General features: G+C 44.1%; 1 protein-coding gene across 1 annotated transcript in view; it reads right to left on the reverse strand.

Annotated features, from left to right (window-relative positions):
• Positions 1-25,067, reverse strand: part of LOC112263451 (MAM domain-containing glycosylphosphatidylinositol anchor protein 1) — a 408,035-nt gene that overhangs the window by 13,374 nt on the left and 369,594 nt on the right. Inside the window, exons 17-18 of the mRNA XM_042330737.1 lie at positions 23,133-23,263; positions 2,008-2,116 (exon numbers count right to left, since the gene is read on the reverse strand). Coding sequence (XP_042186671.1) covers positions 2,008-2,116; positions 23,133-23,263 — 240 coding nt within the window. The remainder of the gene's footprint in view (positions 1-2,007; positions 2,117-23,132; positions 23,264-25,067) is intronic.

Raw genomic sequence — 25,067 nt, forward strand, 5'->3', positions numbered from 1 at the left:
GAGGCTGGGGAAGGTGGGGTTCAAGCCCTCCACAGGCTATAGCCCACGTGGCAGGGAGTGGAAAAGAGTCCAGCTGCCTCCACAGCCCCTGCACTGGCAACAGCTCTCACCGCTCTCTTTCTCTCCTCTCCTCTCTGTCTTTCTATCTCTCCTCATGTTCTCTGTGCTGTTCTCTCTCCTTGTCACTGTTTATCTTTCTTTCTCTCTCTCTCTCAATTATCTCTCTCATTACTATCAATGTGTCACCTGTTTTCTTCCCCTCTTTCTCCTCACTTCCTGTTCCTTAATCTCTTGCTCTCTCTTCCTAAATCTCTCTCTCTCTCCTCATTACTATCATTCTGCCACCCGTTTTCATAATTAGGGTTTTCCGCTCTCTAGTTCAACTATTCTTCTCTGCTTTATTCACTGCGATTGTTGCCCCTTCTATCTCTCTCTCTCTGCTGTCGCTGGTTTCCCAAAATCATTTGAAAAGTATGAAAATGATCCACCTGTTGCAGCAAGCGTTTCATGTATTGCATATTAAATATTTAAAGTAACCATACAGCAGAGTGTAGAGGGTTGAAAGCTATAGCTTTGGCAAACAGGCAAGCTCTCTTCAATGTCTGGGTGACACAGAACAGTTTATTCCTATACCTTGTCTGGTTTGTATTATAGTGAGACTGGGTCTGCCTACAGTGAATTGGAAAGATTGACAAACAGATTCTGATTGAATGGCATAGAACCCACTCCTTATTACTCACTTGTAGATCTCTGATTATGGTCACATACACTACATGGCCAAAAGTATGTGGACACATCTCATTCCAAAGTCGTGGGCAATAATATGGAGTTGGTCCCCCCTTTGCTGCTATAACAGGTTCCACTCTTCTGGGAAGGCTTTCCACTAGATTTTGGAACATTGCTGTGGGGACTTGATTCCATTCAGCCACAAGAGCATTAATGAGGTCGGGCACTGATGTGGGCAATTAGGCAGGCTCGCAGTCGGCATTCCAATTAATCTCAAATGTGTTCGACGGGATTGAGGTCAGGGCTTTGTGCAGGCCAGTCAAGTTCATCCACAAAGATCTCGACAAACCATTTCTGTGTGGACCTCGCTTTGTGCACGGGGGTATTGTCATGCTGAAACAGGAAAGGGCCTTCCCAAAACTTTTGCCACAAATTTGGAAGCAAAGAATAGTCTAGAATGTCATTGTATGCCGTAGTGTAAAAATGTCCCTTCACTGGAACTAAGGGACCTAGCGCGGACTGTGAAAAAGATCCCCAGACCATTCATTATTCCTCCCCCACCAAACTTTACAGTTGGCACTATGCATTGGGGCAGGTAGCGTTCTCCAGGCATCCACCAAACCCAGATTTGTCCGTCGGACTCCAAGATGGTGAAGTGTGATTCATGACTCCAGAGAACGCATTGCCACTGTTCCAGAGTCCAATGGCGGCAAGCTTTACACCACTCCAGCCAACGCTTGGCATTGCATATGGTGATCTTAGGCTGCTCGGCCAAGGAAACCCATTTCACGAAGCTCCCAACGAAAAAGTATTGTCCTGATTGCAACCATGGACAGACAATTTTATGCACCCGGTGGTCCCATTCTGTGTGGCCTTCCACTTCATGGCTGAGCTGTTGTTGCTCCTAGACTTTTCCACTTCACAATACCAACACTTACAGTTGATGGGGGCAGCTATAGCAGGGCAGAAATTTGATGAACTGACTTGTTGGAAAGGTGGCATCCTATGACAGTCCCACTTTGAAAGTCACTGAGCTCTTCAGTACGGCCATTATATTGCCAATGTTTGTCAATGGAAATTGCATGGCTGTGTGCTCAATGTCAGCAACGCGTGTGGCTGAAATAGTCAAATCCACTTATGCACGTATGCATTCTTCTGTAAGTTGCTCTGGATAAGAGCGTCTGCAAAATTACTAAAATGTAAATTAAATGCAAACTTACCTAAGACCAGTGTCTTGGATAAACTTCACCCTACAGTAACATTGTGACATACAGACAGTACCTGTGTTGGAGACAGAGTTCTCCTGCTTGCATTTCCCTTTGGTGACTGAGACATCATCGATGGCAATGTCCCCTTCATAGCCCGATCCCCGAATAGCCTCAAACATCACCTGAACAGGGAAAAAGAAAAAACTTGTATTTCCATAGAAAATAAACTTCCACTTGCTACTCAGGAGACGTACTTGGATGCTTCGGTTTGTGAATAGCACCAAAGTGTTGTTACAAATTGCTTCCAAGAATATGGAGACCTACAAGTGATTTATCACACTCAGAATACCGAATATGTTTTACATTTCAACACTTCCCAAAACACTTTCCTCACTTTCCTCCTTTATGCTATACTCCCAGTCGATATTCACATCATAAGAAGGAATTCCCCTAGATTACGCCACCATTGGCCCTCATTGAAAAATAGCCAACTTCTTTGTTGATTTTTTATTATACAGAAATAAAAAACTGTGCTGAAAAGCTGCTAATTTGTACAATGTACATCTAACCAGGTAAAAAATCCCTATCTCTAGTTTGCAACGCTCCCACATAGGGAAATAGAGCCTGCGACGAGAGCCCTGTGACTTCAGGCTATTTGGTGTGAGAGTGTGAAATTGCGGTACCCGGTATCCGAATACACATAGCTATGTGTGTGGTAAGACACTAAACTTGTTTAGTATAGTCTGTTTGTAATTCCAGTCTGTAGTACTGGAATTAGTAATGAAGAATTGTAAAAGAGTGACAGAGTTTCTCTAAGGCCATGTTATGAGGCCATTTGAAAAAAGGGAGGGGAAAGAACAAACGTCCTAAAATAAAACTAGGCCAGATATTGTGGCGGAAGCAACAAGCAGTTTGCTCATATCTCCTGGCCACCTGTTCGGAAACGTTTACGTTCGGCTCACCGTTTTTACCCAGAAGGCCTTGCTTTGGATTGACAGCTTAATTTCTGTGGAAAGCTGCGTCCCCAAACCCCATCCCACCGAGCTAATCAAAGATGGAGTGTATTCCATTTGGTGAAAAAAAGGGAAAAAACACCACAACAACAAGGAGCACACTTTCATCCGTAATGGCATTCAACTCAGACTGGAGGCTAATTCATTTGTAATCTTCCGCAATCATTCGCCATGGATATACAGTATCCATTTTTTGTTTTCTCGTTTCAATTAAGAAAGTGCTTGTTGTTTATGTTCAAGTGCAACAAATTCTGTTATTATTTTCTACCAGGCAGTTTCCACATGGTGTTTTCATACCATGATAGAACAGTTGCTGTCCTTGTAAACCATGTTACATGATGAAAGCCAAGTTTTTTGTGTGAGAGCGAAAAGTTGTGTGTGTGTGCGCTCATTCATGTTAGTGTATAGCCTCTTGACCCGTGGTTGACCAGGGACTCATTGATTACCCACTCAGCTCTCTGACCACTCTCTCTCCCTCCTTCTCCCAACCTCTCTCTCTCTCCCTCCTTTTCCCAACCTCTCTCTCTCTCTCACTCTCCCTCCTTCTCCCAACCTCTCTCTCTCTCCCTCCTTCTCCCAACCTCTCTCTCTCCTTCTCCCAACCTTTCTCTCTCCCTCCTTCTCCCAACCTCTCTCTCTCCGTCCTTCTCCCAACCTCTCTCTCGCTCTCTCTCTCTCTAATTCAATTCAAGGGGCTTTATTGGCATGGGAAACATGTGATAACATTGCCAAAACAAGTGAGGTAGATAATATACAAAAGTGAAATAAACAATAAAAATTAACAGTAAACATTACACATACAAAAGTTTCAAAACAATAAAGACATTACAAATGTCATATTATGTATATATACAGTGTTGTAACAATGTACAAATGGTTAAAGTACACAAGGGAAAATAAATATGGGTTGTATTTACAATGGTGTTTGTTCTTCACTGGTTGCCCTTTTCTTGTGGCAACAGGTCACAAATCTTGCAGTTGTGATGGCACACTGTGGAATTTCACCCAGTAGATATGGGAGTTTATCAAAATTGGGTTTGTTTTCGAATTCTTTGTGGATCTGTGTAATCTGAGGGAAATGTGTCTCTCTAATATGGTCATACATTGGGCAGGAGGTTAGGAAGTGCAGCTCAGTTTCCACCTCATTTTGTGGGCAGTGAGCACTTAGCCTGTCTTCTCTTGAGAGCAAGGTCTGCCTATGGTGGCCTTTCTCAATAGCAACACTATGCTCACTGAGTCTGTACATAGTCAAAGCTTTCCTTAAGTTTGGGTCAGTCACAGTGGACAGGTATTTTGCCACTGTGTACTCTCTGTTTAGGACTAAATAGCATTCTAGTTTGCTCTGTTTTTTGTTTATTCTTTCCAATGTGTCAAGTATTTATCTTTTTGTTTTCTATTGATTTGCTTGGGTCTAATTGTGCGTCTGTCCTGGGGCTCTGTGGGGTGTGATTGTGAACAGAGCCCCAGGACCAGCTTGCTTAGGGGACTCTTCTCCAGGTTCATCTCTCTGTAGGTGATGGCTTTGTTATGGAAGGTTTGGGAATCGCTTCCTTTTAGGTGGTTGTAGAATTTAACGGCTCTTTTCTGGATTTTGATAATTAGTGGGTATCGGCCTGAAGCGAGAGAGGAGGAAGATGGGAGAAGGAGAGAGAGTGGTCAGAGAGCTGAGTAGGTAATCGAAGCTCTCTATTACTGAAAGAGAAAGAAAGAGAGAGCTTCTCCAATTACACACAAAGGGAAGGAGCCAAACAGGCGGACGGTGCATCTCTCTCTGCTATTCTCTAATTTAATCCTTGAATACACTCCTTTGAACGAAGGACTCCTTTGAATAAATAAAGAAAGCCTGGAAAGGAGGCTTTGAAAGGGATGGAGGGAGTGGAGGGGTGGAGGAGTGAGACTGATAGATTTGGCCAGTCTTCTCATTTGTGAGGAAGGTTGATTTGATTTGCTTGCTAGGGGGAACACGGGGGAACAAGGTATGAGGGGTGGCTAGGCTAATTGGCCAAAGGGCCGTGGCAGACGGGCACTGTCAGGCGTAAGAGCCTGGTCACGATGTTCGATTATACTCAACAATATTAGACTCGCACTGTTATATATGCAGACACACACCGAAGGTGCGCACACACAAACACACACCTCCTAAATGTATTCTGTATTCTTGTGTGCATGTGTGTTTGTGTCTGCAGCAGGCCAGCTCTTGCTATTAGTTATTATTTGTATTTATGTATTCACTTCCATGACTCTTTCTTGTAAATCTCCTTGTCTAAAAGGCAGAGGCCAGCGTTTGCCGAAAGTGCAAGCCTGATTTATTGTAGGGCAGAAGAGCCTCACCTGGGGCTCTGAATACACAGACACACACACACACACACACACACACACACACACACACACATGCACGAACACACTCAAATACACATGCACTATGGCCACGAGAGAGAGAGAGTGAGGTGTAGAAAGGAGAAGATTGAAGGGAGACATGAGTAAAAGAGAAAGGGAAAGAGAAAGAGAAAGAGAGAGAGAGAGAGAGAGAAAGGGGAGTGGGAAGAGAGATAGAAAGAAAGCTGCCAAACCCTCATGAATTACACAGGTAAAAAGCTGGATGTGTGTGTGTGTGTGTTAGTCGTTATTGATGTGTGTGGTTAGTCTTTGTAAAGTTTGGGGTGTGTGTGAGATTTTGCAAGCTGTGTGTATGTGTGCATGTGTGTAAGTGTCTTAATTACTATGCTCTCCTCATTTTGTATTTTCCTGCTGGAGGTGATACATTTGTAGCAATAGAACATGTTAAACCTCAAGGGAGTAAGGAAGAAAGGAAGCGAGGAAGGAAGGAAGGAAAGATGCATTTTAAAAGTATTTCAATGTGGCCCACTTTCTGTTTTACAACACCAATTAACAATGAGCTAATTAAAAAAATCGCTGCCATCCACTCACTTCAAACAATCCCCATTCTCTCCTACTCTCGTCCTGCCTCCCCCTGAGGGATCCGTCCCTATAATTCCCATAGTGCCTCTCTCACATCACCGTGCCAACCTGTTCCTGGCCGTACCACTTCCTTTGACAGGAAGTACAGTGGGCGGCGTGAACGTGGTGTTTTGCCTCCACTTGTAACCTTTAATGTGGTGCATTGATCTGTGGCCCTGCACAGAATACGCCAGGGGGGGAAACAGCCTGTAGGGAGCCCCGCTTTGAAGTGCTGTGTGTGTGTGTGTGTGTGTGTGTGTGTGTGTGTGTGTGTGTGTGTGTGTGTGTGTGTGTGTGTGTGTGTGTGTGTGTGTGTGTGTGAAAGAACGAAAGAGACAGAGGGGAGGGGGAGGGGGGGGCATGCACAAGAGAGAGTAAGCTAAGTAAGAGAGAAAGGGAAGCAAGAGAGAGAGAGGGTAAACATGCAGAAGAGAAAGCGAGTGAGAAAGCGAGAGGCAATAGAGAGCAAGCAAGAGAGAGAGTGAAATGAAGACAGAGAAAGTAAGAGAGTAAGAGAGAGACAGAAAGAGGAAGAGGAGGGAGAGAACATACGCTACCCAGGACAGCGCAGTGCAGCATGGGAGAAATGTGGGTTGCCCTGTTTTCCAATAAACCCAGAGGCACATCATTGGGCTGCAGTAAGGAAGGAACAAAGATGGCCTCTGGGTAATCGTCGTCTCAACCGGCCAAGATGTTTCGACAACTTTTCTCTTCGCATCTTCCTTCTTAAATGTTTTTTATTTTTGATTGCGGTCATTTTAAGAAAAACATTTCTGCTTGCAAGTTGCTTTGGGGAGTAACTTGTATGTTTAGCAATAGTCTTTTTGGTGAATCCTCGCTAACATCATGGCTGTTGTAGACTGTTTATTGAATGTATAGTGACAAGCAGGTTGCGATTTAACACAACATCAAAAGATGTGCCGAAGGTGAATTGATCAGCCTGGTGTGATGCCAATTGTTCTTTATTTCTGTGCATAAGTAGGCAACCATAGCCATGACAGAGATGAGCAGTAGTTGACGACAGTACATGCCAGCTAGGTCATAATGTCTTTCCAGCAGTAATGACCAGTAGGCTTACAGTCATTTAATCTCGAGTTTGGGTTGGCAGTACAGTATGCTTCACTTTTCAACAAAACAGGTGTATCCTGTTTCCATTGGTCATCCATGGGAAGGGTACCAAAACATTTCTGTATCATTGAAGGTCCCCAAGAACACAGTGGCCTCCATCACTCTTAAATGGAAGTAGTTTGGAACCACCAACACTCTCCCTAGAGTTTGCCGCCCGGCCAAACTGAGAAATCGAGGGAGAAGCGCCTTGGTCAGGGAGGTGACCAAGAACACCATGGTCACTCTGACAGAGCGCCAGCGTTCCTCTGTGGAGATAGGAGAACCTTCCAGAAGAATGACCATCTCTGCAGCACTCCACCAATCAGGCCTTTATGGTAGAGTGGCCAGACGGAAGACACTCCTCAGTAAAAGGCACATGACAGCCCGCTTGGAGTATTCCAAAAGGCACGTAAAGGACACTGACCGTGAGAAACAAGATTCTCTGGTCTGATTGAACTCTTTGGCCTGAATGCCAATTGTCAAATCTGGAGGACACCTGGTACCATCCCAGCAGGGATACTCATCTGGATCGAGGGAAAGATGAACGGAGCAAAGAGTACTGAGAGATCCTTGATGAAAACCTGCTCCAGCACGCTAAGCACCTTAACCCCAGTCTAAGGTTCACCTTCCAACAGGACCACAACCATAAGCACACAGCCAAGACAACGCAGGAGTGGCTTTGGGACAAGTCTCTGAATGTCCTTGAGTGGCCCAGCCAGAGGCCGGACTTGAGCCCGATCGAACATCTCTGGAGAGACCTGAAAATAGCTATGCAGCGACGCTCCCCATCCAACCTGACATAGCTTGAGAGGACCTGCTCAGAAGAATGGGAGAAACCCCCCAAATACAGGGGAGCTTCTAGCGTCATACTTAAGAACACTCTAGGCAGTTTTTTAATATTGTATACATTTGCACACATTTCTAAAAACCTGTTTTTGCTTTGTCATTATGGGGTATTGTGTAAAAAAAACTGTTTAATCAATTTTAGAATAAGACTATAACCTAACGAAATATGGAAAACTAAAGGGGTCTGAATACTTTCCAAATGCACTGTAAAAGCCATCTCTCTCTTTATTATACAGGACAACTATTGACCAACTCTATTAAATAATTTTCTGTCTTGAATCATTATTTCCATGCCATGAAACAGCTTCCAATTTTACATAACATAATTAGCATAACGTTATTAGTCTGATACTACATAATTCATAATTGGTGTCATGAATAAAGATGGCTGCCAACGTTTATCTAATCTTCCTGCATGGCACTGCCAGTCTCAGCGGGTGAGCTGTCAGTACGAGATCCCTAAATTGTCGAGTCTTTGATTGGGTTATCCATGCTAATCAACAAAGAATGTTGCTATATTGTACTTATGAAAATACTAACGACACAACGTGTCAGACTGAAATGAGGCTGGAAGGATTTATTAACTCTTATTTTACAAGATATATACATTCTCCAACCTTCTCCCGACTTGCACCACTTGCATGGTGGAAATTCCCTCCAACCAATGCTTTACTCTAATCCTGTCCTTTTAAATCCATGACGGGGATTGTGCAAGTGCACACTTCTGGAAAAGGATAGTGCATCAGGGAAAAGTCATTTTCTTCTACAGCAACAACCTGGGGAAGAGTTGCAATGGAGAGGAGGAAAGGGAAACACAGGTACTGTAGAAAATCCTGACGAAAAAAACCTCTTTGTATGTGTCCGAAACACATGAATGAAAGTGTCAGACTTGGTCTAACGTTGAAGAACAAAACAATGCTTGCACAAAGTCTTTCTAGCGTGACTCAGGAAAAAGTGGAATTTGTGTGCCAGACCCTACTGCAACTCATTGACTTCTCTCTCCTGCTCAAACTCTTTCTCTCTCAGATTAACTCCTCTACTATCTGTGAAGGTTTATTTATACTAACTGTTTCCATTAGATCGAATCCGAGATACATGTAGTCTCTTCAGACAAAGACATACACTTTGCTTCCTAACAACTTGCGGTGCCACCTCCGCTCCACTCAATACCGGCTGATATTGCAATATGTGAGGCTAGCCTCAAAGTGGATGTAATTGCATTTTTTCTTACATCTAGCATTGAGGGAACAAACCCTTAAAGGGGAAATTCAGGATTCAAAAAACAACAACGCGGTCATCTACCAACCTTTTTTTGGTAAACAGCTGAGGGATAGGGCTATAGAAATGCAACCACTCTCAAATTCATAGACAGAGCTATGAATGCAAGGACAGACCATCCATAAGATAAAACGTGTAGTTTTACCCATATTTTGAATCTATACAGTGTTTGATTATGATTACGTTGTTTACAGTAAAACAAGCTTATAATGTTGGGTTCTGATGGGGTAGCATTTGAAATCAAATGAAATTGTATTTTTCACATGCGCCGAATACAACAACCTTACCTTACTTACAAGCCCTTAACCAACAATGCAGTTCAAGGAATAGAGTTAATAAATATTGACTAAATAAACAAAAAATAAATAAATTATAAATCAAAAAGTGATGAGGCTATATACAGGGGGTACCTGTACAGAGTCAATGTGGAGGCTATATACAGGGGGTACCAGTACCAAGTCAATGTGCGGGCGTACAGGTTCATTGAGGTCATTTGTGAAGTGACTATACATAGATAATAAACAGCGAGTAGCAGTAGTGTAAAAACAAAATGGGGACGTTCAATGTAAATAGTCCGGGTGGCCATTTGATTAGTTTAGTGGTTCAGCATGCCTACATCTGCTCCTGCCACGCCCTCTACTTCTCATCCTGTGTCTCCCTAACCTGCCACCACACCCCCAGTGCTCTCTCCCTCTCTCTCTGTGGGTTTATGTGATTGTGTGAGTTGAGACAGGTGTGTTGGAGGCAGAGCAGATAGCCACCAGCTGTAACCTGTTCCATAATCAAGACCCCTACGAATACTCAGACCTGCCATTTCCATGCTGCCAGTCCATAGCCTCTGCACAGTCAGTCTGCGTTTCAAGCCACCTGTTCCGGCATAGATCTTGTTATCCTGTGCATGTTCCTCCTTAGCCTGACGTTGCGCTTCTCTCCTCTCTACAGTTCCGTCTGCTCTGACTGGTTCCTGTCTCCAGTCCCTCGTCTCGTCAGTCCTGCTTCCCTGCCTGGACCCCCGCTTTACTGCTTCCTTGGAATCCGCTCCAGACCTGCTTACCCTGCCCCTACCCCCCCTGCCTCAATTCCTGGATCCCAGCTACCCGTCCAATCTTCTCCTGGCCTGCACCCCCCCACACACTTTGCAATAAATATCTTATTTACCATGTCCCGGTCTCATTGTCTGAGTCTGCACTTTGGTTCACCTGCTCCGCCACACATAACACAGCAGTCTTATGGCTTGGGGGTAGAAGCTGTTAAGGAGCCTTTAGGTCTAGACTTGACACTCCGGAACCGCTTGCAGTGCGGTAGCAGAGAAAACAGTCTATGACTTGATGACTGGTGACTGGAGTCTTTGACCATTTTTTGGGCCTTCCTCTGACACCGCCTAGTAAATAGGTCCTGGATGACAGGAAGCTTGGCCCAAGTGATGTGCAGGGTTGCACGCACTGTAGCGCCTTATAGTCGGAAGCCAAGCATTAGCCATACCAGGCGGAAGCGTCGTCGTTCAGCCACTACTCGGTGAAACATAAGATATTACTGTTTTTAATGTCCCATTGGTTGGAACTTTTTGAGACAGTTGAACTAAGCTCATTAGGAATTTAAGTTATATCCTTCAAGTATCAATGGCTATATATTATATTTCGCAATAAATTAAGTGCAAAAACACAGTTTGCCCCATTAACTTAGTAAATGTCCACTTAATATACGCTGCAGTCGAGGATCGAAGGAGACAGATATAGCCAAATAAAACCAGAGAGCCCAAACAGTAAAAAACAAAAACAACACCGACTTGGGTAAATTCCCACTGTCGGAATGAGCCCTTCTCAGTCATTATCATTGATTGGTGAGAAAACAGGTGTCTGACAGAACAGAAAAGAAAGAAAGTACAAGGGTGGGAGGAAAGGGAGGTGTTTTGCCTCAGCTCCATTGCTGGCAACCTAGAGTACGGGAAGTCTGTCTGATACAAGCGAGAAAGTGGAAGAGAGAGAGAGACTATTACAAAGCCTTCGTATAAGCATCCCTCCACTTGCCAGTGCTCAGATCAAGTCTGTTTTGTTTAAAATCTCTATTTGTAATGTTACGGAATGTAGAGTGCATTCGAAGTATTCACATCCCTTAACTTTTTCCACACTTGTATTACAGCCTGAATTTAAAATGGATTGATTTCAGTTTTTTGGGTCACTGGCCTACACACAATACCTCATAATGCCAAAGCGGAATTATGTTTTAATTAATTTTTACAAATTAATAAAACAAATGTAAAGCTGAAATGTGTTAAGTCAACAAGTATTCAACACGTTCGTTGTCAAATCAAATTTTATTGGTCACATACACATGGTTAACAGATGTTACTGCGAATTCCCCAACAACTACCTAATGCACACAAATCTAACAAGTAATCTAACAATTCCCCAAAAACTACCTAATACACAAATCTAACAAGTAATCTAACACACATAAATCGAACAATTCCCCAACAACTACCTAATACACACAACTCTAAAGTGGTGAATAAGAAAATGTACATATAAGTATATGGATGAGCAATTTCCGAGCGGCATGAGCAAGGTGCAGTAGATTGTATAAAATACAGTATATACAGTACATGTCATATGAGCAATGTAGTGGCATTATTTAAAGTGACATTGTTTAAATTAACTAGTGATCCATTTATTAAAGTGTCCAGTGATTGGGTCTCAATTTAGGCAGCAGCCTCTCTGAGTCAGTGATTGCTGTTTAGTAGTCTGATGGCCTTGAGATAGTAGCTGTTTTTCAATCTCTCGGTCCCAGCTTTGATGCACCTGTACTGACCTTGCCTTCTGGATGATAACAGTGTGAACAGGCAGTGGCTCGGGTGGTTGTTGTCCTTGATGATCTTTTTGGCCTTCCTGTGACATCGGGTGCTGTATGTGTCATGGAGGGCAGGTAGTTTGCCCGCGGTGAAGCGTTGTGCAGACCGCACCACCCTCTGGAGAGCCTTGCGGTTGAGGGCGGTGCAGTTGCTGTACCAGGCTGTGATATAGCCCGACAGGATACTCTCGATTGTGCATCTGCAAAAGTTGAGGGTTTTGGGTGGCAAGACAAATTTCTTCAGCCTCCTGAGGTAGAGGAGGCGCTGTTGCGCCTTCTTCACCACACTGTGTGGGTGAACCATTTCAGTTTGTCTGTGATGTGTATGCCCAGGAGCTTAAAACTTTCCACCTTCTCCACTTCTGTCCCTTCGATGTGGATAGGGGGGTGCTCCCTCTGCTGTTTCCTGAAGTCCACGATCATCTCTTTTTTGGTAGACATTGACTGAGAGGTTGTTTTCCTGACACCACACTCCGAGTGCCCTCACCTCCTCCCTATAGGCTATCTTGTCGTTGTTGGTGATCAAGCCAAGTCAATGTTGTGTCGTCTGCAAACTTGATGATTGAGTTGGAGGCGTGTATGGCCACGCAGTCATGGTGAACAGGGAGTACAGGAGAGGGCTGAGGACACACCCTTGTGGTGCCCCAGTGTTGAGGGTCAGCGAAGTGGAAATGTTGTTTCCTACCTTCACCACCTGGTGGTGGCCTGTCAGAAAGTCCAGGACCCAATTGCACAGGGCAGGGTTGAGACCCAAGGCCTCCAGCTTGATGATGAGCTTGGAGGGTACTATGGTGTTGAATGCTGAGCTTACATATGTATTCCTTTTGTCCAGATGGGATAGGGCAGTGTGCTGTGTTATGGTGATTGCGTCATCTGTGGACCTGTTGGGGCAGTATGCAAACTGAAGTGGGTCTACGGTGGCTGGCAAGGTGGCGGTGATATGATCATTGACTAGCCTCTCAAAGCACTTCATGATGACAGACATGAGTTCTAAGGGGCGGAAGTCATTCATTTCAGTTATCTTTGACTTTTTGGGTACAGGAAAAATGGTAGCTGTCTTGTAGCATGTGGGGACAACAGACTGGGATAGGGAGCAATTAAATATGTCCGCAAACACACCAGCCAGCTGTTCTGCACATATGCTCTGAGGACGCGGCTAGGGATGCCGTCTGGCCAGCAGCCTTGAGAGGGTAAACAAGTTTAAATGTTTTACTCACATCAGCCACGGAGAAGTAGCAGGTTGGGACGCAGTCTTTGTTAGCAGGCAAAGAAGGTGTTTAGTTTGTCTGGAAGCGTGACGTCAGGGTCCGTGACATGGCTGTTTTTGTTTGTGTAGTCTGAGTTCCTGTAGGAAAGGTTCTCTCTGAACTTTGCTCTGTTCAACTTTGCCTCAATCCTTACAAGTCTCCCAGTCCCTGCCACTGAAAAATATCCCCACCATGATGCTGCCACCACCATGCTTCACTGTAAGGATGGTTCCAGGTTTCATCCAGACTTGACGCCTGGCATTCAGGCCAAAGAATTCAATCTTGGTTTCATCAGACCAGAGAATCTTGTCTCTCATGGTCTGAGAGTCTTTAGGCGCCTTTTGACAAACTCCAAGTGGGCTGTCGTGTCTTTTACTGAGGAGTGGTTTCTGTCTGGCCACTCTACCATAAAAGCCTGATTGGTGGAGTGCTGCAGAGATGGTTGTCATTCTGGAAGGTTATTCCATCTCCACAGAGGAACTCTAGAGCTCTGTCAGAGTGACCATCGGGTTCTTGGTCACCTACCTGACCAAGGCCCTTCTCCCCCGATTACTCCGTTTGGCCGGGCAGCCAGCTCTAGGAACAGTCTTGGTGGTTATAAACTTCTTCCATTTAAGAATGCTTGTGGCCACTCGTTTCTTGGGGACCTTCAATGCTGCAGAAATTTGTTGGTACCCTTCCCCAGATCTGTGCCTCGACACAATCCTGTTTCGGAGCTCTACAAACAATTCCTTTGACCTCATGGCTTGGTTTGTGCTTTGACATGCACTGTCAACTGTGGGATCTTATATAGACAGGTGTGTGCCTTTCTAAATCATGTCCAATCAATTCAATTTACCACAGGTGGTCTGCAATCAAGTTGTAGAAACAACTCTGTTTCTATTGATAATCAATGGAAACAGGATGCACCTGAGCTCAATTTCGAGTCTCTGAATACTTTTGCGAGCAAGTTTTTATATATATACACACACACACACACACACACACACACACACACACACACACACACACACACACACACATTTTCAAACATTTCTTTAAACATTTTGCTTTTTTGTTACGGGGTATTGTGTGTAGATTGCTGAGGAAAATGTTTTCTTAATACATTTTAGAATAAGGCTGAAATGTGGAAAAAGTCAAGGGTTCTGAATACTTATCTTATCAAGATATAAGTGTTTTACATGTTTTCTTCCTCTTTGACATTAGCGAGTATTTTGTGTAGATCGTTGACCCCAAGAACATTTCATTACATTAAATCCATTTTAATCCTGCTGTGTAAAACAACAACATTTTGAAAAATTTAAGGGGTGTGAATACTTGTGTGAAGGCACTGTAGGCCCACTTTAGCAGCAGAGGAGCTCTTTGGTCTTGGTCATAGTGGAGTTTGGAGTGTGACTGTTTGAGGTTGTGGACAGGTGTCTTTTATACTGATAACAAGTTCAAACAGTTGCCATTAACTTCTTGGATATAGGGGGCGCTCTTTTAATTTATGGATAAAAAAACGTTCCTGTTTTAAACAAGATATTTTGTCACGACAAGATGCTTGACTATGCATATAATTGACAGCTTTGGAAAGAAAACACTCTGACGTTTCCAAAACTGCAAAGATAAAGTCTGTGAGTGCCACAGAACTAATGCTACAGGCGAAACCAAGATGACATTTCATACAGGAAGTGCCCCAGATTTTGAATGCGCTGTGTTCCAATGTCTCCTTATATGGCTGTGTATGGGTCACGAATGAGCTTAGACTTTCTGTCGTTTCCCCAAGGTGTCGACAGCATTGTGACGTATTTGTAGGCAAATCATTGGAAGATTGACCTTAAGAGACTACATCTACCAGGTGGCCGCTTGGTGTCCTCCGTTGCAATTATTGCGTAATCTCCAGCTGCGTGTATTTTTCGTTTGCTTCGAGGAGAAACACAGCTGCCACGAATGATTTATCATCGAATAGATATGTGAAAAACACCTTGAGGATTGATTCTAAACAATGTTTGCCATGTTTCTGTCGATATTATGGAGTTAATTTGGTAAAAAGTTCGGCGTTGTAGAGACTGCATTTTCAGATTTTTTTCTTAGCCAAACGTGATGAACAAAACGGAGTGATTTCTCCTACACAAATAATCTTTTTGGAAAAAATGAACATTTGCTATCTAACTGAGAGTCTCCTCATTGAAAACATCCAAAGTTCTTCAAAGGTAAATGATTTTATTTGAATGCTTTTCTTGTTTTTGTGAAAATGTTGCCTGCTGAATGCTAGGTTTAATGCTATGCTAGTTATCAATACTCTTACACAAATGCTTGTGTAGCTATGGTTGAAAAGCATATTTTGAAAATCTGAGATGACAGTGTTGTTAATAACAAAAGGCTAAGCTTTGTGAGTGAACATATTTCTTTCATTTCATTTGCGATTTTCATGAATAGTTAACGTTGCGTTATGGTAATGAGCTTGAGGCTATAATTACGCTCCCGGATACGGGATTGCTCGACGCTAGAGGTTAATACAGGTAACGAGTGGAGGACAGAGGAGCCTCTTAAAGAAGAAGTTACAGGTCTGTGAGAGCCAGAAATCTTGCTTGTTTGTAGGTGTCCAAATACTTATTTTCCACCATAATTTGCAAATAAATTCATAAAAAAATCCTACAATGTGATTTTCTGGATTTTTTTCCCTCATCTTGTCTGTCATAGTTGAAGTGTACCTATGATGAAAATTACAGGCCTCTCTCATCTTAAGTGGGAGAACTTCCACAATTGGTGGCTGACTAAATACTTTTTTGCCCCACTGTATATACTGTACTAGATACCATCTACTGCATCTTGCCTATGCCGTTCTGTACCATCCCTCATGCATATATTTTTACATACATATTCTTCATTCCTTTACACTCGTGTGTATAAGGTAGTTGTTGAGAAATTGTTAGGTTAGATTACTCGTTGGTTATTACTGCATGGTCGGAACGAGAAGCACAATAATTTCGCTACACTCGCATTAACATCCGCTAACCTTGTGTCATACAATTTGATTCGATTTGATTTACCGTATGTATGTCTCATACGATCCAATGCTTGTAAATCCTTGAAGGAAAGTAAACGAGTGATCACTTCAATGAGATGGGGGAGAATTGTAATTTGGCTTCAGTCTGGACTCAATGTCCCTTGCCCTCCCTACTGCCCAAACACAAGGATAGTGGCAGTTTGGTGTGGAGGCACTGAAGTATAATATAAGTGATAGTGTTTGTGATAGCGGAAACATCAATTATTATTGAAAAGTCACATTCATGTAAATGTCTAACTAGTTAATGTAAACGTCTTACTAATAAACAACTTTTGATTCAGTCCCACTATTGAACATCTACACCTAAGAGGAAGCACAACTAACATCAACGAACCTAATGTTATATGATTGTGGCCGATAGTAAGGCGAGGAGAGGCTCAAGTATGTACTAGTGATTGAGACACAGCAATCAGAAAACAAGAACACACAAAAACAAAATCCCTAATTTGCTATGTAGACAACACCTCTACTCTCTCATATCCACCCTATTCGCCAACCCACCCCCTTTCCGACACCCCTCCTCTCCTCTGTCAAAAACAAATGGTGTAGGAGTGGGGAGGGTGATGAATATTAATCTTTAAACAAGTTTTGAAAGAAGGAAGCAGTGCTTTATTAATGACTTATACTTCTATTCATTATCGGCCAAGACAGTGTCGGGCCCAATTTGCAGTTTAAACCCACACTTGAAACCCATATGAAACAGTTGGAAGAAGAAAGAACACTGTGTTCCAAATGGCACCCTCTTCCCTATGTAGTCCAGTACTTATGACTAGGACCCATAGGGCTCTGGTCAAAAGTTGTGCACTATAAAGGGAAGAGCCATTTGGGACACAGCACTTTTCTCCCCCCACAAACGCTAAAGACACCAAAGGTGCCCCTGTAATAAACAAATGTGTCTGTGTGAAGTCGAGTCCTTGAGGTGTGGTGTTGTGTGAGGTAGGTGACGTGGGAAAATATTAACATAAAAGCAACATGTAAAGTGTTGGTCCCATGTTTCATGAACTGAAATGACAGATCCCAGAAATGTTTCATACACAAAAAGCTTATTTCTCTCAGATTTTGTGCACAAATGAGTTTACATCCCTGTTAGTGAGCATTTCTCATTTGCCAAGATAATCCATTCACCTCACAGGTGTGGCATATCAATAAGCTTATAAAACAGCATGATCATTACACAGGTGCACCTTGTGTTGATGACAATAAAAGGCCACTCTAAAATGTGCAATCTTGTCACAAAACACAATTCCAATTTGGCAGTATGTCCAACCGGCCTCACATACGTAGACCATGTGTAACCATGTCAGCCCAGGACCTCCACATCCGGCTTCTTCACCTGCATGATCATCTGAGACCAGACACCTGGACAGCTGATGAAACTGTGGGTTTGCATAAGTGACGAATATCTGCACAAGCTGTCAGAAACCGTCTCAGGGAAGCTCATCTGTGTGCTTGTCTTCCTCACTAAGGTCTTGACCTGACTGCAGTTCAGTATCGTAACCGACATCAGTGGGCAAATACTCACCTTCGATGGCCACTGGCATGCTAGGAAAGTATGCTCTTCAAGGATGAATCCTGGTTTCAACTGTACTGGGCAGATGTCAGACAGGTAGGCGAGTGGGCGAGTGGTTTGCTTATGTCAACGTTGTCAGAGTGCCCCGTGGTGGTGGTGGGATTATTGTATGGCCAGGTTTAAACTACAGACAATAAACACGATTGCCTTTTTTCAAAGACAATTTGAATGCACAGAGATACTGTGATGAGATTGTCATGCTACTCATCCCCTTGCCATCACCTCATGATGGCAGGGTGATGAAAGTGTGTGTGAGTTAGTTAGTGAGTGTGTTTGTGTGTGTGGGGGGCGTCAGTATGCATTTGTGTGCATGCTATGTTATGTGTGTGTGGGCACACACACTTTCACCTCATGTTTCATCATGAAAATGCACAACCCCATATCTGTACACAGTTCCTGGAAGCTGAATATTTCATAGGTCTTCCATGGCATACTCACCAGACATTAAAAATGTTTGGGATGCTCTGGATCAACGTGTACGACAGCCGGTTCCAGTTCCTGCCAATATCTAGCAACTTCCTACAGCAACTAAAGAGGAGTGGGACAACATTGCACAGGCCACAATCAACAGCCTCATCCACTCTACGTGAAGGAGATGTATCGCTCAAGCATGGGTCAAATAGTGGTCACACCAGATACTGACTGGTTTTCTGATCCACGCCCTACTTTTTTAAAAAGGTATTTGTGACAAACAGATGAAAATCTGTATTCCCGGTCATAGGGCTTAATGAATTAATTTCAATTGACTGACTTCCTCATATTGTGGTATCCCGGGAGGTCTACCCCGGAGGTTGGTGATAGAGGGGAAGTACGTTTGGCAACGTTGGCTCCCTCTGCTGGGAGTACCAGGTAATTAGGGGGGAGTGCCAACCAGCAGTGCAAACCACATAAATGGAGCACCGTGGCACACCGCAGGAGAGAAAAAAAAGAAAGGCAGGGAGTGAGCCGAGAGAGGGGGATGAAGCTCCAGGAAGGGTGGCCCAAACTCAAGTGGGCCAGCCTTTTGGCAGCCTACCTCCCGGGAAGGCCCAGAAGGCCTACTTGGACTTGAATGCCAACCAGGCAGTGAATTATGAGGGACTCAAATGCAAGATCCTGAGCTGTTATGGATTCAGCCTTGCACATCTGGTCCATGAATGGGCCTTTAATTCTAGCAACACTCCCTGTGCTCAGATGAGCAACCTGGTGCATCTTACCAAGGGCTGGCTACTGACCGATGTACCGTCCCACCCGATAATCGATAAGGATTTCCTGGATAGGTACCGTCGAGCCCTCCCCTACGAGATGAAGAAGGCAGTGAGAATGCAGAACCACCAAAGTCTGTAGGATTTGCTGACTGTGGTGGAAACCCACCAGAACACCCAGGACATGCTGAAAGGGGCCCGGGCGGAGAGAGCGGACGCGGGGTGGGGGATGGAAAGCATAGAGAGAGGCTAGGAGCTGATGGGTGCCTGGACGAAACCAGCTGAGGCCGTGGAGTGGGAGGGAGACTCGAACTGACGATGACGTCCGCTGCTAGACCCAGATCAGAGGCGCTGCTGTGAGTACGACAATTCGGGACACCAGCTCAGGGGTCACCTCCTGTTGGGTACACACTAAGATGGCCCCTCCGATGGTTCCAGTACGAATCGATGGAATTGACACCAGTGCTCTGCTGTAGCATACCCAACCATGCCAGTGCAGATAACCACCCTGAGGGGGTGTGCCAGAAGCGCATGGGGCAGTTTCTAATGTGCCCATGACCATTCTCCTCGGTAGAGATGGCACTCTCTTCCAGGCACTATGGAGGAGGGACCTGGGGAGGTGCGCATGTGAGATAGGAAGAAGGATGCGAAAGGTATCACACTGGAGTTCTTCCATTTATCTAGCTGGGTGGTTATCCGATCGGAAATCCTGACAGCTTTTACAATCCTCAAACAGATGGGCTAGTAGATTGCATCAATAAGACCCTAAAGCAGATGATGAAGAAGGTCATCGAGAGAGACAGGAGGAACTGGGACCAGCTTCTGGCCCACCAGATGTTCTCGGTGTACGAGGTACCCCAAGCGTCCACTGTGTTTTCCACCTTTGAGCTCCTGTATGGCTGCCGGCCCCATGAACTGCTGGACCTAACCAAGGAGGTCTGGGAGGACCAACCAACCCTCCTTGACAGCTTGGTGGAATACGTTGAGGAGATAAGGGAGAAGATGAGGACAATACGGCCAGTGGTGAAGGAGCACATGGCGCAGGCACAACTCACCCAGGAGCGTGATGTCACGGCTTTCTTCCTGGGAAGGAGAGGCGGACCAAAACGCAGCATGGTTGAAGTCCATGGTTCTTTAATAAGAAACACTTAACATGAAAAAACTATAAAACAATAAACGTGAAAACTGAAACAGTCCTAACTGGTGCATAAAACACAAAGACAGGAAACAATCACCCACAAAATACACAAAGAATATGGCTGCCTAAATATGGCTCCCAATCAGCGACAACGATAAACACCTGTCTCTGATTGAGAACCAATCCAGGCAACCATAGACTTACCTAGACACCTAAAAGAACACGACCCCATAAATCTACAAAAACCCCTAGACAAGACCAAAACATATAAATCACCCATGTCACACCCTGGCCTAACCAAAATAATAAAGAAAACAAAGATAACTAAGGCCAGGGCGTGACACCTGTATACAACCGGGAAGCCCAACCAAGAGAGTTCCACCCGGGTGAGAAGGTCTTGGTGCTGATCTCAACAACAGAGAACAAATTCCTATCTATGCGGCATCGTCCCTAAGACATCGTTGAGCGGGTAGGCAACATCAATCATAAGGTCCGCCAACCGAGGCGGGGAAAACCCCTCCAGCTTTACCATGTGAACCTACTGAAGAGATGGCACGTACGTCCGGGAGAAAAAGTGAGTAAACGGCCATACTGGACACCAGAATCCCAGAGGGCGGCGGTACAGCGGGAAATGACGATAATGCTGGTGGGGTACTGGAAGAGTCCCACAGTGAGTGGTCTAGCCCTGTAGTGCTGGTACCAAAACCGGGCAGAACCGTCCGCTTCTGCAGCTACTTCTGGGGCCTGAATGAGGTCAGTAAATTCTATGCCTACCCCATGCCCAGGCGGATGAACTGCTTGGGGAAGGCAGGCAAGCTATGACAGCACTCTAGACCTGATGAAGAGGTGCTGGCAGTTGTCACTAACAGCAGCCTCCCGGAAGAAGACGGCATTCTCCACCCCGGGGGTTGGTGATAGAGGGGAGGTAGGGGCAACGTAAGGGAGTCTCTGCTGAGAGTACCCGGGCTGGGCACCCTGACCCTGAAGGCACCAATTAGGGGTAATTAGGGGAGAGTGCCAACCAGTCGTGCAGGCCACATAAATGGAGCACCGTGGCACACCGCAGGAGAGAAAACGTGAGAGGCAAGGAGTGAGCCGATAGAGGGGAACGAAACTCAGAATATGAATATTTTTTTCTGGCAGGGAGTGAGTGAAGTCGTGTTTTCTGACTAGAACCTCTCTGTGTCCATCTCTGTGCGCTCAACCCAATACCCCACAGTTGACCACAATATGAACTGTAACTCAGTAAAATCTTTGAAATGGTTGCATTGCGTTTATAAATGTCTGTTTTTAAAGCTGAATGCAAGCTGAGGATTTATCTTAATTAGTTTGTCGGACCATGCTGAGGAACTTGACCCTGACTTCGCATGGTTAAATTAATTTAAAACTGTTTGCAAACAGGAAACTGAATGGAACAACATGTTGTCGCGCAGGCATAACAAATTACACACCCAAGCAAGCAATCTGACCCCCCCCCTCCAGCCTATTCTTCTCAGTGCATTCATCATTGATTCCATTTTCCTCACATACACACACACACACACACACACACACAGTATCTGGAATCATTACAAAAACAACGAGGAGGCCCTGTCTACTGCATAAATATTCCTGGTAATTGACCTGTCATAACTAATTGCTGAAGGGGGCAGGAGACTGGGAGTATGTGTGTGTGTGTGTGTGTGTGTGTGTGTGTGTGTGTGTGTGTGTGTGGTGTTGTGTGTGGTGTTGTGTGTGAAAGAAAATGTCTATCTATCTGTGTGTGTGCATGTGAATGTCTATGCATTTGTGTATGTTCAAGCATGTGTGTGTGTCTGTGTGTGTGTGTCTTGGCATGTGTGTGTTTTTGTGTGTGTGTGTGGATGAGCGTGCGCCTTGCTGCTAAACCTACCATTCTTTGGTCTTGAGACTACGGGGCCTACAAACCAGACCAATGTGGAACGATCACGTTTAATTTGCTCTCAGGGCTGTGGCCGAGGGAGAGAAGAAGACAAGGTTGCTTAATGGGTGGCAAACAACTGGTTGAGATTGGACCGTTAGACTGGTTTATATTTACTCTGGACTGGGTTGTTTCTGGGTGTCGTGGGTTGTTTCAGTAATTATTTTATTCTTTCACTCTCTCTGGTGGGGCGAGGTGACTGCGTATGCTGTGTGATGTTTTCCGAGGTGGACATCCCACGCATTTCAACACGCACACACAAAAACACACCCACCAACACACACACAAGCAGTCTTAGAGGGAAGTGACAGCCTACAAGCAAGGTTGCTGACAGGCAAATCCATATCTACACGTTCATCTACTGTAAATACACACGTGCAAACACACACATGTAAACACAAAGAAGAGCCTGATATGCACACTCTTACTGACCCAGATACATGCACACACACACACTCAAGAACGCAAAGACATTCACACATGCATGCGCACGAACACACACTCAAGAATGCACATGCACACACACACACACTTGACTCAGCATAAACGGGCAACCTGGGGAGATGAGACGGAGCCCTGAGTGGTAATCACTGCACACTACACACACAGAACACTGAGTCATCACTTCAGCCCGCCAGACACCATAGTGGGAGTAAGGTGCAACGTAGGCCCTTGTGGAGACAAGTGGACCTCCATAGCGTGCCCACCAGAAATATTTATATTATTATATTATATATATTTCCAGAACTTCATTTTGTACATTAAAGCACTGGACATTCTGTGGATTACACATTTTCTACATAAACCATTGGTGTCCTATAAAAACCTTGTATCAGAGTTTTTGTTCATTACATTTTTTACATTAATTGAAAGTAGTTATCCCCTCCAATGTGCTGTGAAAGTTTCTTATTCTCAAGTTTATCTCAAAACTACAACTTTTACAACAAAGTTTTTCAAGGTTGTGGATATTTTGTCAATAGGGTACATTTTTGTCTCGGCATGCTCGCAGAAAGCTGTACCTGGAAGGGTCCGCTGGGGTTGACGTTGATGTTGGCCTGAATCCAGTCAGGACCCTGGTTTCCATCCAGAGTCCAGACCCGATCGCCCACAGAGGCGATGCTCTTCACCCTCAGCCACACATTCAGGGAACCTAGATGTGGAGGCAGAAAGGAGGGCCAGGGATAAGTTCAGGGGTTTTGGAGGGGGTGTATGTGTTTGTAAGTGTGTGTATCTGTCTCTTTATGTTAATGTCGGTACCTTGTGATTTATTTGTATTTGAGGCATAAACTTTGACTTTACATGCATACAATATACATATTAAGTACTGTATATTATTTTCATCACACCCTGGTGTTAGGATAATATAATCTCAAGGTGGGGAGCCAAGATCTAGGGAGAAAGCCACCAACCTAAGTTATGCATTGAAATACCACTACTGCTTGTGTTTAGGAGAAACCAATATATTATTCACAAATCTCAGCTGGGTGCAGAAACAAAGGAAAGTGTCCTCAGGTGAAAGGGAAAATAAACGTATATACTCTCAGAAATAAAGGGCTACAAGCGCTTGTCACTTGGGTGGCACCCTGGAAGGTCCTCCTTTGTTCTTTTAGTTATAGGTACATACATAGTTGTACCCCAGTTCATACCTTAGAAAGCACCTTTCTCCACAGGTAAAAGTCGTGCTGAGTGAATTGTAGAGTTACCAACCATGATTGTGTATGTTAGTGACAGAGACATTGTTGTTGAAATGGTTCATTTTCAGTCCTGTGGCCTTTACCAAGTGAGTTCCTAGGCGTATGTTATCATTATAATTCCACTTTATGATTGCATATCTCATAAGAGCTTATTTTGCAGCCTAGATTTACCCTAATACAGTGGCCTAAAACTCATGGTTTACAGGCCACATCATGTCTGCAAGTAGGCTCCCAGATTTAAAAAAAGATCCTGGTTGAATAATTTCCTGCATATTCCCTCCCGTTTCCAAGAATCTTCCAACTGGGATTTCTGGAACGCTGGGAAATTTGGGAAAGCTACCAGAATTTTGCAACCCTACCTGAAAGTTACATTAATTGATTTGTAATTCCTATTGGAATCCAGCCACAGTTAGGATATCCAACTGTTTTTTGTTCACCTGCAACCTGCATTCATAATGACTGTAGGGTTAAGAACATATTGAGGAGACTACCTAAGCCATTTTAACTAGAACAACCATTTCAGCAAAAAAATCTAACTAACTGATTAAATTAGTTTAGTATATTATTTATCTTTGTGTAGCATAAAATTAATCAATCAATGTATATACAAAAACACAGATATTAAAAACAATGCCATTTTTCTTTTTACCTGCGGTAGTGCATGCTGGGGAATATGTTAATGATAATAATGGTACAAATGTGCCTTTTTAGGGTACTACCCCAGTGACAAAGACTTAAGTTCCTTAAAAAATTTAGGGTAAATATGTACATTCACATTGAAAATATAGAGTACGCAAATGTACCGTTATACTCTTTATCCACACAGATAGCGAATTACACCATGTGAGATCATTGTGTACCTTTTTTGGTACCCTAGGGAACAATACCATACCCTTATTTCTAAGAATGTACCCTGAGATTGGGAAGAAAAAAAACACAACATTGAAACACACATGCACCTTGTGAACACAGACAAGAGTATAAACATTTGCTCTTTCTTTTTGTTGCTATTTCACATTCTTTGTCTTACCAGTGTACAATCTTCCTCATGCACACAAATATGCAGATGCATGTATGCGTGTTGTACGTGTGCATACAGACCAGCACATAGACACACACAGACTTTAGTACTTAACTGTCATTTTGTTTCTGTTGTTTTTTCTTGTCTAGTGTGGCACCAGATTCATCAACCCTTGACAACCCATTATCCCAACCTGGCAAGATGGACTACAGGGAAGAGGTAGGCACTCTGACAGTGTG

This window comes from Oncorhynchus tshawytscha, linkage group LG12 (assembly GCF_018296145.1).
Source record: "Oncorhynchus tshawytscha isolate Ot180627B linkage group LG12, Otsh_v2.0, whole genome shotgun sequence".
NCBI classification, from domain to species: Eukaryota; Metazoa; Chordata; class Actinopteri; order Salmoniformes; family Salmonidae; genus Oncorhynchus; species Oncorhynchus tshawytscha.